Source organism: Rhagoletis pomonella, unplaced genomic scaffold, assembly GCF_013731165.1.
Source record: "Rhagoletis pomonella isolate Grant_MI unplaced genomic scaffold, Rhpom_1.0 Rhpom_scaffold_00274, whole genome shotgun sequence".
NCBI lineage: Eukaryota > Metazoa > Arthropoda > Insecta > Diptera > Tephritidae > Rhagoletis > Rhagoletis pomonella.
Window position 1 is genome coordinate 47,957 of NW_023458827.1, and position 16,120 is coordinate 64,076.

The 16,120-nt window shown below is 35.5% G+C and overlaps 1 protein-coding gene across 7 annotated transcripts; it reads left to right on the plus strand.

The window, feature by feature from the left end:
* Nucleotides 1–11,786: 11,786 nt before the first annotated feature.
* Nucleotides 11,787–15,831, plus strand: LOC118750506. Of its 7 annotated transcripts, XM_036485219.1 has the most exons (9): nt 11,788–12,060; nt 12,116–12,151; nt 12,211–12,737; nt 12,890–13,382; nt 13,470–13,538; nt 13,615–13,856; nt 13,921–14,133; nt 15,284–15,437; nt 15,508–15,831. In XM_036485219.1, the coding sequence occupies exons 5-9, from the start codon at nt 13,472–13,474 to the stop codon at nt 15,591–15,593; spliced, it is 762 nt and encodes a 253-aa protein (XP_036341112.1). In that variant the 5' UTR covers nt 11,788–12,060; nt 12,116–12,151; nt 12,211–12,737; nt 12,890–13,382; nt 13,470–13,471; the 3' UTR covers nt 15,594–15,831. The 7 variants fall into 7 exon arrangements, with proteins under 7 accessions (XP_036341117.1, XP_036341115.1, XP_036341116.1 ...); XM_036485224.1 differs by having other exon boundaries at nt 11,787–12,151; nt 15,308–15,437; XM_036485218.1 differs by having other exon boundaries at nt 11,788–12,151.
* The last annotated feature ends 289 nt before the right edge of the window (nt 15,832–16,120 follow it).

Sequence of the window (16,120 nt, forward strand, 5' to 3'; positions counted from 1 at the left end):
GCATAGATGCGAAAGTAAAACATTGAGTTCATTAAAAATCTTCATTGGGTCTGCATTATTGCTTTCGAACAACTTGTTTACTTTTTGCACCTGAAAATTAGGCAAATAGTAAAATCGGCTAAAAACGGCTAACTTTTTTTTACAAACCGGCTAACAAATCGGCTGCCGGCTAGATCGAATTTTCTCCGGCTAGTTCTATCAAAACCGGCTAAATCTAGCCGGAAAACGGCTAAAATGGCAACGCTGGTTGGAAGTCTAGTAAATACATGTGTATGTATGTATGTAAGTGTGTATATTCGTATGTGTCGACTGGAGTAGTGGAAGTGGGATAAGCGTTGCGAGATTGCGGTGATGAATGAAAGCGTCCTGTAATGCCAATTTTTCATTTCGTACGACTCACCATACGCGCACACAAACACATGCAACTATACCAAGTGGGAAAAAGTAATTTTTGGTAATGCATAAAGTAATCGATAGCCCATAAAGCCTTTGCATAAAAGAAGCACAAATACTATAATATAATCTAAAGAATCTATAAATGAACAAGTAATTTTTAAGCAAAAAACAAAACCGACTTCAATTCTCATATAAATGTATATATATAACGATGAGTTGATGATCAATTTCAATTTTATGTTGTTATTGTTGGTTGTACTAGGCTATAATGATCAAATAGGCTCATGTGCAAGAAAATACTTTCTTCACTTTGCTGCCCAACGTTTCGCCAACCTCCTTGGCATCTTCTGGGGCGTTTTCTTTATTAAATATCAACAAGAAACAAATATAAGGAGGTTATTATTATAATATAATTTGTTGATATGTACACAAAACAATTGTACACACAAAAACAAGGAACAAATTTTGTATTTCATCAGGGACAATTAGCAATTTTAACCTCATACTGGACTTTAAACACTTTTGTGAAAACATTGAAAAACTTACATTTGAAAAATAAACTACTAAACTACACTTAACATTTAAACTTTAAAACTCTTGAGCAGCGTTCATACCACGATTGAGAGAATACAAAGGTTGCGCCGATCTCGGACCGCTATTCCTCTCTTAACGAATTTGACAGAATCGTTGTTTGCATGACGTCACACTGGTGTAACTTGTTTACGTTTTCCTTGCAACATTTTTTTTTCTTCTTCCATTCTTGCTCACGTTTTGGCATTTCTCTCTCGCAATTGCACCAGTGTGACGTCACACAAAAGTTATTCTCAAAAATCCTCTCTGATCGGCGCAATCTTGTATTCTATCATTCTTGCGTTCATACCTCAGTATATCCAGTAAAAAAACTGTGGTGAAGTCCTTTATGGAGATAAAGTTTCCAGAGGTGAAATTTTAGGTAGCACACAATTTCTTACACGCATGGTTGCTTTTCAGCACTGATGAAAGAAACTTAAGAAATATTTGAAACAAAAAGTTCATATAGTACATTAATTTTGAAAGAAATACCATATAATGTATGTACTCTGGTTAATAATATCAAAAAATATATTAGAACCACCGTTTAATGTTATATTTGATACAAATTAATATTGCTGCCCCGAACGCTCTGCGCCTTGCCACTGAATAATAGATTTACTTAAAATTACATCCCTGGTCCTTGTTCTTTCTGTATCGCATCGTGGTGAATTCACATTTCTCAGAAATTTGACAACAAAACAAAACAAAGCGAGTATTTTATTTGCTAATTTTTGCGATTTCTATTGTTTAATGTAAATTTGTCTTTTTAGGATATGTCGAGCCAACAAAGAAGGCGCAGTTGGAAAATTTAGTAATTAGTAATGAAGTAGCAGGCATATTTGGAAAATTATGCCGATAAGCAGGATGGAATTTGGGAAAGTAAGTGCATGGTTGCAGCATATCTATGTATAAAAAGTATTTAATTAAATTGTTTATAGAAATGTTATAAATCGAGTGGCTCATTTACGATGTGCTCCAAACATTTGGCGAACTTTTTTTCGCCTTTTCAACGTGCTAAGTAACAAGTTAAGATGACTGCCATCATGGGCCGGTAAGAAACCGCAAGCAAAGGGCAGACAACCTTCCAGGAAGCTGCCTCCTGTCCCCGAGCCGAAGCTGCTGTTCAGCAAGAGCAGGTCAGCAAATTGCTACCCTGATCAAACGTAAACTAAAGCGCTCTGCTGTGATTGCACTCCGTAAATGTGAAAACTTGGTGCATGCTGAGAAATATCAAACAAGAAAACTCCGTGATGGACGCCGTGAGATGGAGTAACGCTGTGTGGCAAAGAAATGCGGCCAATTCGATGGGCCTGAAAAATCCAAATTGGCTTTTGTGATCCGCATCCGCGGTATCAACAAAGTTGCACAAAAAGTGCGTAGTTTTACAGTTCTGTCTTCGCCACATTAAAACGGTGTGTTCATCAAATTGAGCAAGGCAACCATTAATATGCTACGTATGCCGAACCCCCTATATGGGGTTATCCAAATCTTAAATCAGTTTGTGAATTGATGTACAAACGTGGAATGGTCAAGCGTGTCCCAATCTCTACTTTGTGATCGAACGCAAATTTCGCGAAGCGCACGAAATTCAGTACGTTGATTCACTTCACTTCAAGAAAGCCCCCAACTTCCTGTTGCCATTCAAGCTCAACACATCAACCCGAGGCTGGCGCAAGAAGGCTAATCACTACGTTGAGGTTGGTGATTTCGGTAGCCGAGAGGATAAGATCAACAAATTGCTGCACAAGATGGCTTAAAGAAATTGTTGTTTTGTATTTAAGTAGACAATATAATTTGGCACATCTTCAAAAGACGCCCAAGAAAAAAAAAAAAAAAGAAAATTAAAAAATTCCTGAAGTTGCCTTTTCACGGGTCGATTTCTGTCGACTGGAAAATTTACTTAAGATATCGACTAGCCAAAACGCTTAAATTTTACGGTTGAATTGCAATTTACACGGGTAGATTTTGGTTAAACGACAAAAATCGACCGTGTAAAGGCAGCTTAAATAACGTACAAATTAATCACCCCCTTTGAGATGGAAAATATCAATAACCATTTCATAATTTCGAAAATTATTCCATTTATATTTGTTCTTGCATTTTCCACACCACTTGTGAGGTATGCTTTTACGCGCGTTACCAATTTTTTTTTAATGTGCTCGGTTGCCCAGAAGGCCTATTTTCACCTTTACAACTTAACTTAAACAGAATTAAAACTAAAGCATGCAATATATAAAGAAAATTAAAAGTTGTCTTACATCTAGTAAACTTAAAAAATTGCACATTAAATTCATTTTTCATTATACAAGAAAATTAAATATCACAATTCAGTTTACAAAATGTGGTCTGTTTGCACCCACAGTAAGTTCCCATGAAGCCTAGCCTAAATTCAGAATTGAAAAAAAAAAAACGAGCAAATGGGGTCGGAAACTACTAGCCCTAAAAGCATAATGTGGAAAATGTTTGAAGAGCTGCGAAATTGTATTGCAATAATAAAAATAACAACAGTGCATAAATTGGAAAAAATGGTTTTTGTTTTGCTTTATAATTTTTGGGAATATTGGTTCAGATGCAATTTTTTTGTTTGGTTTTTCAGCTCGTTAATGATGCACCCAGGGTTGCATTTACTATCTAGAAAATATTTCGTGAAGCGTTCCAAAATTAGCTCCGAGCAACTAAAAGTTGGTTAAGCTTAAATGAAATAGTTTTTTATTAAATATTTATTCCTGGTATTTAGTAAAAAACATCAATACTAATGTATGAAAAACAAAACATCAATGCTAATGTATGAAATGAAGTAAATAAAAATCTACGAATACGTTCCATGAATATTTTGTCATAGAGCCATTATTAAATTTAGACATAACTTTGTCAGGCGTTGGTACCTACGTATATAGAATTAATGCGTTGGAGAGAGATAAATATACAAGTTCAACGCGCTAATTTAGGTATCCTTGTATGTATATACCTGTTACTCGTCTGGCATATACTCCAACTGCGAAAATAATGACAATTATAATTTATGTAGATCCCTGGATAAAAGATTGTCACAAGTTACTTTCGGTAACTCACGATTGAAGTTTGGAATGCAATTTCTCAGAAACACGACTACAGATTTTCTCCAAAGTGTCGGAGAATGCTATGTACTAGATCATGAAATTCTTAAATTAACTTATTTTTTTTAGTTTAGTGTCAACCATTTATGAGTTTAATAAAATTTTGTCGTATACGACATTTGTCAAAAAATTTGCAGTCAGTTTTAGTGATATACGCCAAAATGTGATAACAATTTTTATAAATTAACCATACTTTTTACTAATCAGCCTAATCGTGAGTTTCGCCCGAACAAAATTTCGCCAACAATTTTTTCATCCACCTGTAGTGAACACACGCAAACGAAAAGTGACCCGGTTCTCGAAAATGAAACTCATGATAAAGCTGAATATGTCGGAAACTAAAGAAGAACAGATAACTCTATTTGAAAGATCTTGATTAGTTTAGTACGACAGCAATACTAACGCAATTTGTACCAAATAACCGAAAAAATTTTAGTCAATTAGTCGGAAACTAAAGAAGATATCCAAAAACCACAAATTGTCAAAATGACGCTTCCGGCAATTTTCCATCCAGGCGACGATATTTGAATAGGTTTGTATAGTTACCAATAGTCAGTACTAATTTGTACTGGAACCTGCAAACTTTTACTGGAAAAGTGTATGATAACCCAAAAAATTTGCAAGAGAGCACTGAATCGAGTGTTACGCTCTGTTTTTATTCTTTCTAATGTCGGCTTCGTGTTCAGCTAGGCGAACTCCCAGTGGTCGTTTCGTTGTGCCAATGTACACTTTATTGCAGCATTCGTTTTCGCTCCCTTTGCATGCGATTTCGTATACCACATTGTCTTGTTGGTGGGATTCTATTGGGGATTTTGTTTTTGTGAATATTGAAGACAAGGTGTTGTTAGATTTGTATGCTAATATAATGTTCTCATTGTTGTTTATTTCGCCTTCAAGTTGTTGGTAGAACTTAGGTACGTATGTGACACTGTGATATCGCTTTGTCTCACTTGTTGTTTTCGACTTCGTCGTTTTGTTGTGCTGGTTGTCCATTTCCCTTATTTTCTGTTTAGTAAACTTTGTATTAGGTGGTGCGGGTAGTTGTTGTTGGTTAGAATTCTGTTTATTCTATTAATGTTTGTGTCTCTAAATTGTGCGTGGCTTATTGTTAGTACTTTATGTATAAGGTTATTTGCTGTGTTGACTTTGTATTTTAAGGGTTGCGAAGACAAGAAATTAATTATGCGACCGGAGGATGTGGGTTTCGAATACCAGTCAAGTAGTATGGAATTATTTTTCCTGTGAATCACGACGTCTAGGAATGGGATGCGGGAATTCGTTTCTGGTTCCATAGTAAATTGTAGTTTAGGATGGTATTCGTTAAGTGTTTTTAAAATTATGTCCACGTCGTTTCGTCTAACAATGGCTGCGTTTCTTTATACATTCCGGATAATCCCATTTCACAGCCAGAATAAACAGAATGCGTTTGAATTATACGTTAACATAACATCAGGCACGTTCTAAAGAATAAGTAAACAAAAAAGTTTATTCCAAACGTTCCGAATGAATAAAGAAATTCAGCCAATAGCAAAAATGTCGTCCACATATTCCGTCGCATGTGAAATAATTATTCTCTTTCAGACAGAAATTCAAAATGTTGTGGAACTTATTTTTCGGTATTTTTGTGTTTGGTTGAATCTCGTTCCACCTTTCCAGGATGATTTTAATAGCTAAATGGGTCGGAATGTTGGTGAAGAGGGATATCACGTCGAAGGAAACCAATAAATCTTCCTCTTCTAACCGAATATTTTCGAGTTTTTCTTTCAGTTGGAATGCATTTTTATACCCGAGCGCACTTGTGCACAAGGGTATATTCATTTTGTTCACATAACGGTTGTTTGTAACAGCCAAAACGAATCGAGATAGATATAGACAAATGTATACATAAATGATCAGGATGAAAAAAGAAATCGATTAAGCCATGTCTGTCTGTCCGTCTGTCTGTCCGTCTGTCCCTCTGTCCGTGTACACGATAACTCGAGCAAAAATTGAGATATATCAACGAAATTTGGTATGTAGGTTTCCCTTAATCCAAGGTAGGTTGGTATTGAAAATGGGCGAAATCGGACTTTAACCACGCCCACTTCCCATATAACGGTAATTTCCAGAAATACGAAAACTGCGATATTTTAGTATTTAAGTTTTAGACGAAAAATAAGAATATTATAAATTTTTGGAAAATGGGCGTAGCCACGCCCACTTATGGTTACATGTATATATCTTGGTAACCGCTCCACCAATTTCTTCCAAACTTGGCACAGTTGTTGGCCTTCGCACAACATACCAAATGGTCGAAAATTTTTAAAATCGCTCAATAACCACGCCTACTTCCCATATAACGGTAATTTTCAGAAATACGAAAACTGCGATATTTTAGTAACTACTGGAGATTATTCACTCAAAATTGATATTTACAATAATTTTTAGACGAAAAATAAGAATATTATAAATTTTTGGAAAATGGGAGTAGCCACGCCCACTTATGGTTACATGTGTTTATCTTGGTAACCGCTGCACCAATTTCTTCCAAACTTGGCACAGTTGTTGGCCTTGGTACAGCATAAAAAACCGCCGAAACTTTTTAAAATCGGACAATAACCACGGCCACATCCCATATAACGGTAATTTAGAGAAATACAAAATCTTCGATAAATCATTAAATATTGAAGCTAATTTATTCAAAATTGATGCTTGCAACAATTCTTTACCAAGAAATACGCTTATGGTAAAATTTTGGAAAATGGGCGTGGCACCGCCCACTTATGATCACATATAAGTATATCGGTAACCGTTCTACCAATTTGTACCAAACTCGGTATGGTTATTGTACTTGCCACGTGTAAGCAAAACGTTGAAAATTATTGAAATCGGACTAAAATAACGGCCGATTCTCATATAACGGTAAATTTCAGAAATGCTTGAAACTTCAATATTTCGAAATTGAAGGACGCTAATTTACTCAAAATTGATACACCTCGGCTTACCATCTAGCGGAAGGGTGAAAATACATATATTTAATACTTGCGCCGGGTATTTAACTTAGACTTTCTTACTTGTTAGTATTAGTTTGACAAATGTACCACAGGGTGATGGTATGAACGCTGCTCAAAAGTTTTAAAGTTTAAATGTTAAGTGTAGTTTAGTAGTTTATTTTTCAAATGTAAGTTTTTCAATGTTTTCACAAAAGTGTTTAAAGTTCAGTATGAGGTTAAAATTGCTAATTGTCCCTGATTACTTTTATTAGTGAATGGAAGAAGAAGAAATATTACTCCAATTTTTAAAAGCGGAAATAAAAATGACGTTAAGAATTATAGACCTATTGCTAAATTGTCAACGGTTGCCAAGTTTATTTGAAGCCATTATGAAGGACAAAATGGTCTTTTCAGTTCGAAATATCATATCTCCGAATCAGCATGGTTTTATTAAAGGGAGATCCACCGTTTCAAATCTAGCGATTTTTACGGAGGACTGTCTGGAAAGCTTTTCGGCTGGGTTGCAAATTGATACGGTATACACGGATTTTTCAAAAGCGTTTGACAGAGTTTCTCATACAATTTTGCTGGACAAGCTAGCCTGTTTAGGGTTTCACTCTAAATTTCTATCTTGGATTAAATCATATTTAAGTGATAGGTACTGTTCGGTGGTACTTGACGACACGTCCTCCCGATCTTTTCATGCCAGTTCAGGTGTTCCCCAGGGAAGTATCCTTGGACCGTTGTTATTTATTATTTTTATAAATGATATTAGTTTATGCTTCCTACATGCAAAATTTCTCCTGTACGCGGATGACCTGAAGGTTTATTCTGTCGTAGCAAGAAGGGAGGATTCTTTCGCACTACAGTCCGATCTCGACAGGGTTCACGCCTGGTGCGTGAAGAATCGACTTTTTCTTAATATTGATAAATGTTCTCATTGCATTTTTTCCAGAAAGCTTGTTACTGTAAATACTACTTATTCTATTGCGGGTTCTCAACTGAAGACGGTGAACACGGTTAAAGATTTAGGAGTATATTTTGACTCAAAACTCACGTTTGCAAGCCACATAAATTTTATAGTGGCAAATTCTTACTCTATGTTAGCATTCGTTCGTCGAAACAGCTCTGATTTCTTGGATCCGTATACACATAAGAAATTGTTTATTGCCTTTGTTAGGTCCCGTTTAAAATATGCTGCTCTGGCGGCCTGCCCAGGTATCATATATAAATAGAATCGAGCGTATTCAAAAGATTTTTATTAAATTTGCACTGCGATCTTTAAATTTCACACAACCTTTGCCTTCTTATACCTCGCGATGTCTACTCTTAAGATTAGAATCACTTGATAATAGAAGAAAATATCTCTCTTGTTCCTTCATAATAAAAATCATAACTGGAGATATGGACTGTCCTGATATTCTAAGTAGGATACCTCTCAATATCCCTACTAGGAACTTGCGTCACTTCGACATATTCTATTTGTATAGAGTTAAATCTAATTATGCCATAAATGCTCCTATCAGTCGAGCTCTTAGTGAGCTTAATCAAATCAATCGAGTTATTGATATTGACCTCTCACTTTCTGGAGGGATATTAAATAATATCCTCTTAAGCTACCTTAATAATAATTATTAGTTAGATAGTTTCTTAGTAGTCAGTATGAAAATATGTATTCACTGATGATAAATAAATAAATAAATAAATAAATACAAAATTTGTTCCTTGTTTTTGTGTGTACAATTGTTTTGTGTACATATCAACAAATTATATTATAATAGTAACCTCCTTATATTTGTTTCTTGTTGATATTTAATAAAGAAAACGCCCCAGAAGATGCCAAGGAGGTTGGCGAAACGTTGGGCAGCAAAGTGAAGAAAGTATTTTCTTGCACATGAGCCTATTTGATCATTATAGCCTAGTACAACCAACAATAAAAAAATATATATATATTTAGTGATCCAATGATCCGACCGAAACCAGAGGGACCACCTATGAGACACCACCTTTCCTAAACAAAAATAATTGTCGAAATCGGTTGACATGCGGTAACATACATAAAAAAAAAATATTCCGACGAACTGATAACCTCCTCCTTTTTTGGAAGTTGGTTAAAAAACCAAAAGAGGAAAGCTTTCGTGCCACAGGAATTTTGAACCCGGACCAAAAAGTTGGTAGTCGAACACGCCACAATTCGTCTAAATCAGCTGTTTAGATCACGTGGAAAAAATACATAATTTAACTTTTTCTCAAACTTTTCGTTTTTCTTGTGGCTTCAAGACTACCTATTACCTGCTCGCTTACATTGTCATGTGTTTTTTCGTTCAATCTTAGTTGTTATTCTTTTCTTGTTTGAAAAATATAATTCCCCAATTTCCTACTGGGTATACGTACATACGAGTATACACATATTTACTTAATATAGCCATGTAGTCTCCCCGTTTTTGGCGTCATCAGCGTTGCTCATCCGAGCGCAGCTAAGTCTTATTCGTTTCTTTCTTGTAGTTTGTATATTTTTCGTTGTCTTAAAGCTGTTATGTATATGATTTTTTATGGTATGAAGAACCACTAGAAGCCTAACGCCAAAGGCCTTATCAGTCATGGTGGGCTTTAAATTCCTAAACCCCTTATAGTCATGCACTGTTCTCCTTTCGGTACTAAAGAAAATAATTCCGTCGGTTGGTGGTAAGAACGGAGATAAATGTTCGCTACGTACCTTATTCAGTCCGTAAAGTGTGACCAACCACCTCCGTGCGTATGGTACACGCAATCCACTTTAGTCGAGTCATTTCCAGACCGCCTACCATAGTACTGATTCTGCAGCGCATCTTTCCCTCTTGCACTGATTCTTCATTTAATTGGCGTTATATCTCGGTGACAGTAAATATGTGTTTACTTAGAAAACTATGCTTTTTGCAGCGGGACTGGACTCCTGGGTCACAAGCTCTACTAACTATTTCTGCGAGCAAACACTTTGCAACGATCGTGTCCAAATCAGTGCCGTTAGCTGTCGTGAATATCTTCATTGCGCCTGCGATTCGTTCAGTTCTTTATATTCGGGACTAAATTCCTATGCTACGGCACCGCATTTTTTGCTATCTCAAAACGAATGCCCAAAATTGATGAAGGCAGAGCAGATAGACTTTAATATCGTTTGAATGCAACGGTGTAGTAGTATGCCACCGTTGACTTTGCGGAAGAGATACTACAATATTGAGTTCCCTGTATCCGAGTGCTGGTCAATACTGATCCCGGGCTAACGTATTGTAGAATCTTTAGCAATAACCTCAAAACTGATGCAGGATCAGGATCTGGACGAAGTTAACTAGTTCAAACTTCACACCCCTCTTGGGGAACATGTCGGCGTATTTCAAGCCGAGGTATTTGCAATACTCCGCGCCATGGACCACAGGCAGTAGTTTCTCTTCATAGCGCGTATCAAATCGAGATTCTTAAATATCAAGTTTATTTGCGACTACGCATGATAGAAGAGAAGAACGAGGCGGCAAAAGACGGTACTTTGCGTTTACAATTCCCGAATGGGCTAGGAAGATTCGGAAAATTCAGCCTTCTCGACGAAAGCTCCGATAACGGGCTGAGGTTGATAGACTTCGCTGGGGCCCGAATTATGGTAGTATGCAGTGCTATGTCGTCGGATTAAAAAACGATGTCAAGTACGGAAGTGTTTAGACATACATACGTACACTCCGAGGACCAAAAATTGCCTCTGTGATGCAAAAAAGTGCGCCCAGAAATGCAAGGAAAGCTAATTGTCGAAAATCTGCATCACAACGGATACCCATCATACTGAAATATGCGAGCATTGGACGTATGCTACCCGCTGAAGAATTAATTAGATTTTAAGGAGCACGAAATGTCCACTGATACGAGAAGGAATGTCAGGACACTACACAGAAAAAAGATGCTTCCTACTGGGCTTCGCTACGATCTGGATTGATATAACGAACTGAGGATGGAAGGGCGGCGTGTTTTCCGTAATAAAAGAATACTGCACTGTGAATAGTGCAGAACATAAAAATAATAACAAAACTGATAAAAATATCGATAACAAAATCGACGACAAATTCGATAAAAATTTCTATAGCAAAATCGATAATAATATTAGTAGCAAAACCGATTAAAAAATCGATAAAAATATCGATAGCAAAGTCTATAAATAACCTATAGTAAAATCTATAACCAAAAGCGATAAAATATCGACAAAGATATCGATAACAAAATCGACAAAAATATCGATAACAAAATCGATAAATAATAGATAGAAACATTGATAAATAATCGATAAGAAAATCGACAAATAATCGATAACAAAATCGATAAATGATCGATAAATCCTCGACAACAAAATCGATAAATGATCGATAACTAAATCGATAAATAATCGATAACAAAAATGGGTTAGAAAATCGGTAAAAACATCGATAACAAAATCGATAACAAACCCGATAAAAACATCGATTATTATATCGATAAGTCCCGAAAATCCCGAAAGTCTCCAAAATCCCAAAATAGTTCCCAGATAAAGTCTCTGTAGCTCTATCTATGTGTGTCCTTTTCTCTATAATTACCTTTATTTTAATCTTTCTTCCTCTATCTTCACTTTACTTTTATCGACATCCTCATCCTCATCTTTTTCTTTATATTTATCTTTGTTTCTATTTTTAACCGCCCTGCAAGCCACAGCTAACCAGTTGCCCCTGAAATTCAACAGATTTACACACACACTCGCAACTTTTTATCTATGCTACCCACACATTTACAAATTTATTTTTCCGACTGTCAAAACAAAATTCTGAGTGAGAGCACCGGACCTAATAAAAATTTTTACTGTAGTATGAATTTTATGCGTTAGAGCGAGTAAGTGGAAATGAAGCAAAATTTGACAGCTTTGATCACAGAGGCTGTGACTTTAGCAAAAGTTTGACATCTTTGATCACAGTAGGCTGTAAATAAAAGCGTTAATTTTGCAAAAACATTTGAAGGTAAGAGAACGTTTTAACAATTTGCATTGTTTATAATGGAATTTTTTTCTTTTAGATTGCCGAAACACTGCGATTTAATCATATAATTAAGGTATGTATTAGAATTATTCAAACATTTGTATATTTTAATTGATAATTTTGCATTTACAGATTTGCGATTTTTCATTCTAAATTTATCTTCGACCCTGCTACCACGGAACATCAACGCCACCTCCAGTCAGGCACCACACCAGCATATCCACCACCTTCAACGCCGCCACCAATAAACAGCGCTGCATACATTATTCGGTAAGTTTTCATGCGACGAATAAACGTTGCTTCTGCTGCAACTGCCTACATTAATCATGTTCCTGGTGCTTCCCGATTTGCACATTTCAAAAGAAAAGCTGTTTTTGCAATTAATAAACCTTATGGCGTACAGAAACAGCTTCCTATAAAAACCTGCGAAGCGTGAAGTACCTGGAACAGGCTTATTTAGTGCGTTCCAGAACGTCTACGATTTGCAGGATTTAGTCCAAAGTCGTTCCCGTACACATAAGGCTTATTAAAGGCAAAAACAGCTGTTCCGGTAAAACCTGCAAATCTTGCAAATCGTGAAGTACGGGAACCGGCTAATTATGTGCAAATGTAAACAACAAAAGAAAGTGCAGTGCTACATATGTAAAAAAGTGTAGTAGGTCAGCCTTTGGCTGTTTTCCAAAACGAGTCAGTTCAACAAGTTGTAAATAGGAATTTCATGGTTGTGCGCTTAAAAACTGATATGTTTTGGAAAACAGTCTTTCTTACGATTATGCGATACCTTTTTATGTGCATATATTTTCAAATTTAGGACTGGTGAATGCGGTCATTCTGGAAGCCATAGTTTACAAAGTGTAGTGCACAGTTCAACAACTGTGATTGGGTTTGCTACTTCATAGCAGCAGAGGAAATGGAAACATTGCTCTGCTATTGCTACTTCTCTACTTGAATGGATAAGAAGCACGGCCAGAATCGGAAAACACACGAGGACCTTTCTTGTTTTACTTGGTTCTATGTTTCGTTGAGGCACAGATCAGGTAGGAGAACTAAAATATGAACGAAGTGATATTTGTAGTCAGAGTAATAGCACATACAACAATATTATGATAGCCTCAACGAAACATAGCACTAATTAAAACAAGAAAGGCCTTCTTGTGTTTCCCGATTCTGACACTGCTTCTCATCTATTCAAGTAGAGAAGTTGCAATAGCAGATCCACGTTTCCGTGCCACTGCTGCTATGAAGTAGTGAACTCAACCACTGGTAGTTGTCATAATTCGCAGTAGTAACAGTTTAACATGAAGGTAGAATTTTTATTTTTGGATTCCTGATACGAATAAGTTTATTTTAGTTCCGATTCTGCATAATCATTTTTTTTCCTTCTCTTGAAGCAATGGATTTGTCACCACTGTTCCTGGGAGATACCGAAGCGCTCTCTCCACCACGCACGAGCAACACAGGTATTTCGAAAATATACATACATATACATTTACAATATGTTTAATAGTTTTTAATCAAACATTCCTGCGCTTTCAGATGTAGCCCTACATAGAAAGCGCTTTCATGTGGCACTGCCTTACGAGGAGCGCTTTGTCTCCCAGCCAACAGTAACCACCAACACGAGTGTAGCCACTACAACAACAACAAGCAACACAGGTCAACAATTTATCTTGTCTCACCTGCTGGAGAGGCAAAAAGAAATGTTTGATGGCGTCATGGCCGCCATTGGAAGAGTTGAGTCAAAGGTGGACGGAATAGCAAATGCTCTGGCCGAAAAGGTTATATCAATGTACATATTTATGAATGCTAAAATTATTGTTTAATAATTTATTTTTTTTTCAGATGCCCGAACGCGCGGAAGTTCAAGCTCAAGGGCAGCTACTGCGAGAGTGCAAAGTGGTGACCTCGAAAGTTCACCAAAGTATTTCCCGAATCACTGGAGATGCTATTAGTAAAGAGCATACTTTGCTTCAAAGTATGCTTCCACTATCATCCCAGGAAAAGTTAAATACTTTGGAGAATCTTTTGGGAAACAAACCACACTCCGATGCGATGGTAATCTTTGCTAATTTGTTTTATTGTTTTTTATACACATATACAAATGTATGTATATATCATATTAGTTGTATATATGCATTTTATTTTACTCATATTAATTTTTATTCGTATATACATATGTATGCAATTTTTTTTATTAAAATTTGGTTTATAGTATGTATAACAAAAATCGTAAAAACCAAAGTTCCAAACTTTGTACAAATAACAGGAAAATTCGATAAAATTTAATTTAATTTTCATGCACTTTTCCAGCTTTTTGATACGATTTTTAAAAATGTTTTGAGTGTGCGATTCTGTAGCCCACTGATTTTTAGTATAATAATATGCAAGTTTGAAATTTTCACAAATGCGATTTTTTTGTGAACGGATTGGCTTACTTTCTCCCATACAAAAATAAACTCAATCACACAAAAGAAAATCTAAAAAATGCCGCAAATTTGTAGAAACTTTAAACTTAAATCTTATTATAATAAAATTCAGTGGACTATAAAATTCCATACTCGAAATATTTTTACAAATCGTATCAAAAAGCGGGAAATGGGCATGAAAATTTATGGAAATGGTTTGTATGATTTTTGTTGTACTATGAGCCACTTAACTCTATCTTTCAAGAACACGCAAAACAGCATATGTCAACAAAACATATTTTACCGTTAAAGAGAACTATATTATAATTAAAAAACAAAATACATATTTAGCTTGTTCCCGTACTCTAGGATTTGCAGGTTTTACAGGAACAGCTGTTTTTGCCTTTGATAAACCTTATGTGAACGTGGCGTATGGGAACAACTTTGGAGTAAATCCTGCAAATCGTAGACGATCTGGAACGCTCTAATTATATAATTACTTTTTCGCTGTTCACAAACTTTTGAAAAATTTGTTTTCAACAACTAAATATTTTCTTTTAAATAACAGTTTTTGCTGTGACTTACCGCTGTGTAAACATATGATATTTTGCTTGTCTGTGAAAGATTTTGACGATTTTTAGTTTAAGATGCAGTTTTACTATTTTAAATAAGATCTTTCGATTGGTGTTAATTTATATTTCGTTTATGTAGTCATATATTATATTTTATTATTTACATTTATATTTATAATTGCATTTATGTACATATCTAGTATTTATAAATTTTATAATCTTTTCCAGGTGAACATAATTTTAAAATTGAAGGGTGCTAAGGGTTGTGTGAAACACGTGTTGAGAAGCATTTTTGCCGACACTCTACTCATTTCATACAATTATGAGGGCAAAGCCAACAAAGCTCCACTTCTGGGGCTAAAAACAATAGAATTAGTTTTCGGTAAATATGTTTTAATTGTTTATTTGACTTATGTATTTCAGGAAGTAATGCATTTATATTTTTCCAACAGATGCGTTTGTGAGTATGCCCAAAATTGACCTCATTGCGGAAATCAGAAAGCACGTGTTCCTAAGCCACAATAGGTACAAACTGTAATAAAAAAAATGAAACCTAATAACAAATCTAACAATAATTAATTTAATTACCTTATTATTAATCTCTAAAAAAAAGTAACATAAAAATTTAATAACTTTCCAATCTAAATTTCAAAAACGTTATTTAAATACGGCTATTCGGGATTTTTTGTATATCGACTGCGGAGTGGAAGATCGACCTCGGCAGCCAGTTCGAAAATGCCCTATCTCAAAAAACTTTTCAAGAACGCCCTATTTCAGAATTTTATTAAAAAACGCTTCCGAGTTCGGTTCAAAAAGGCCCTATCTCACTTCAAAATGTATTGAAAATGTGCTGAGATAGGACGTTTTTGAAACGAATTCTAAAAAACGAATTGAAAAGTTTTTTGAGATAGGATGTTTTCGAGCTGGCTGCCGAGATAGGTCGATCTTCCACTTAGCAGTTGATATGCTCTTGAATTCTGTATTTGTGGTTTTTGGTAGGTAATGAAGTAAACTTTTATATTGTATTGCTGTAAGAAATTTCACTACTTTTTCTACCAAAAACCA

Bases quoted from the DNA above. Each gene is read 5' to 3' on its own strand.
- LOC118750506 (XM_036485222.1), top strand. From the start codon at position 13,472: ATGGATTTGTCACCACTGTTCCTGGGAGATACCGAAGCGCTCTCTCCA. The intron at 13,539-13,614 runs GTATTTCGAAAA...CTGCGCTTTCAG, and splicing joins ACCACGCACGAGCAACACAG to ATGTAGCCCTACATAGAAAG. The intron at 14,134-15,283 runs GTAATCTTTGCT...AATCTTTTCCAG, and splicing joins AACCACACTCCGATGCGATG to GTGAACATAATTTTAAAATT.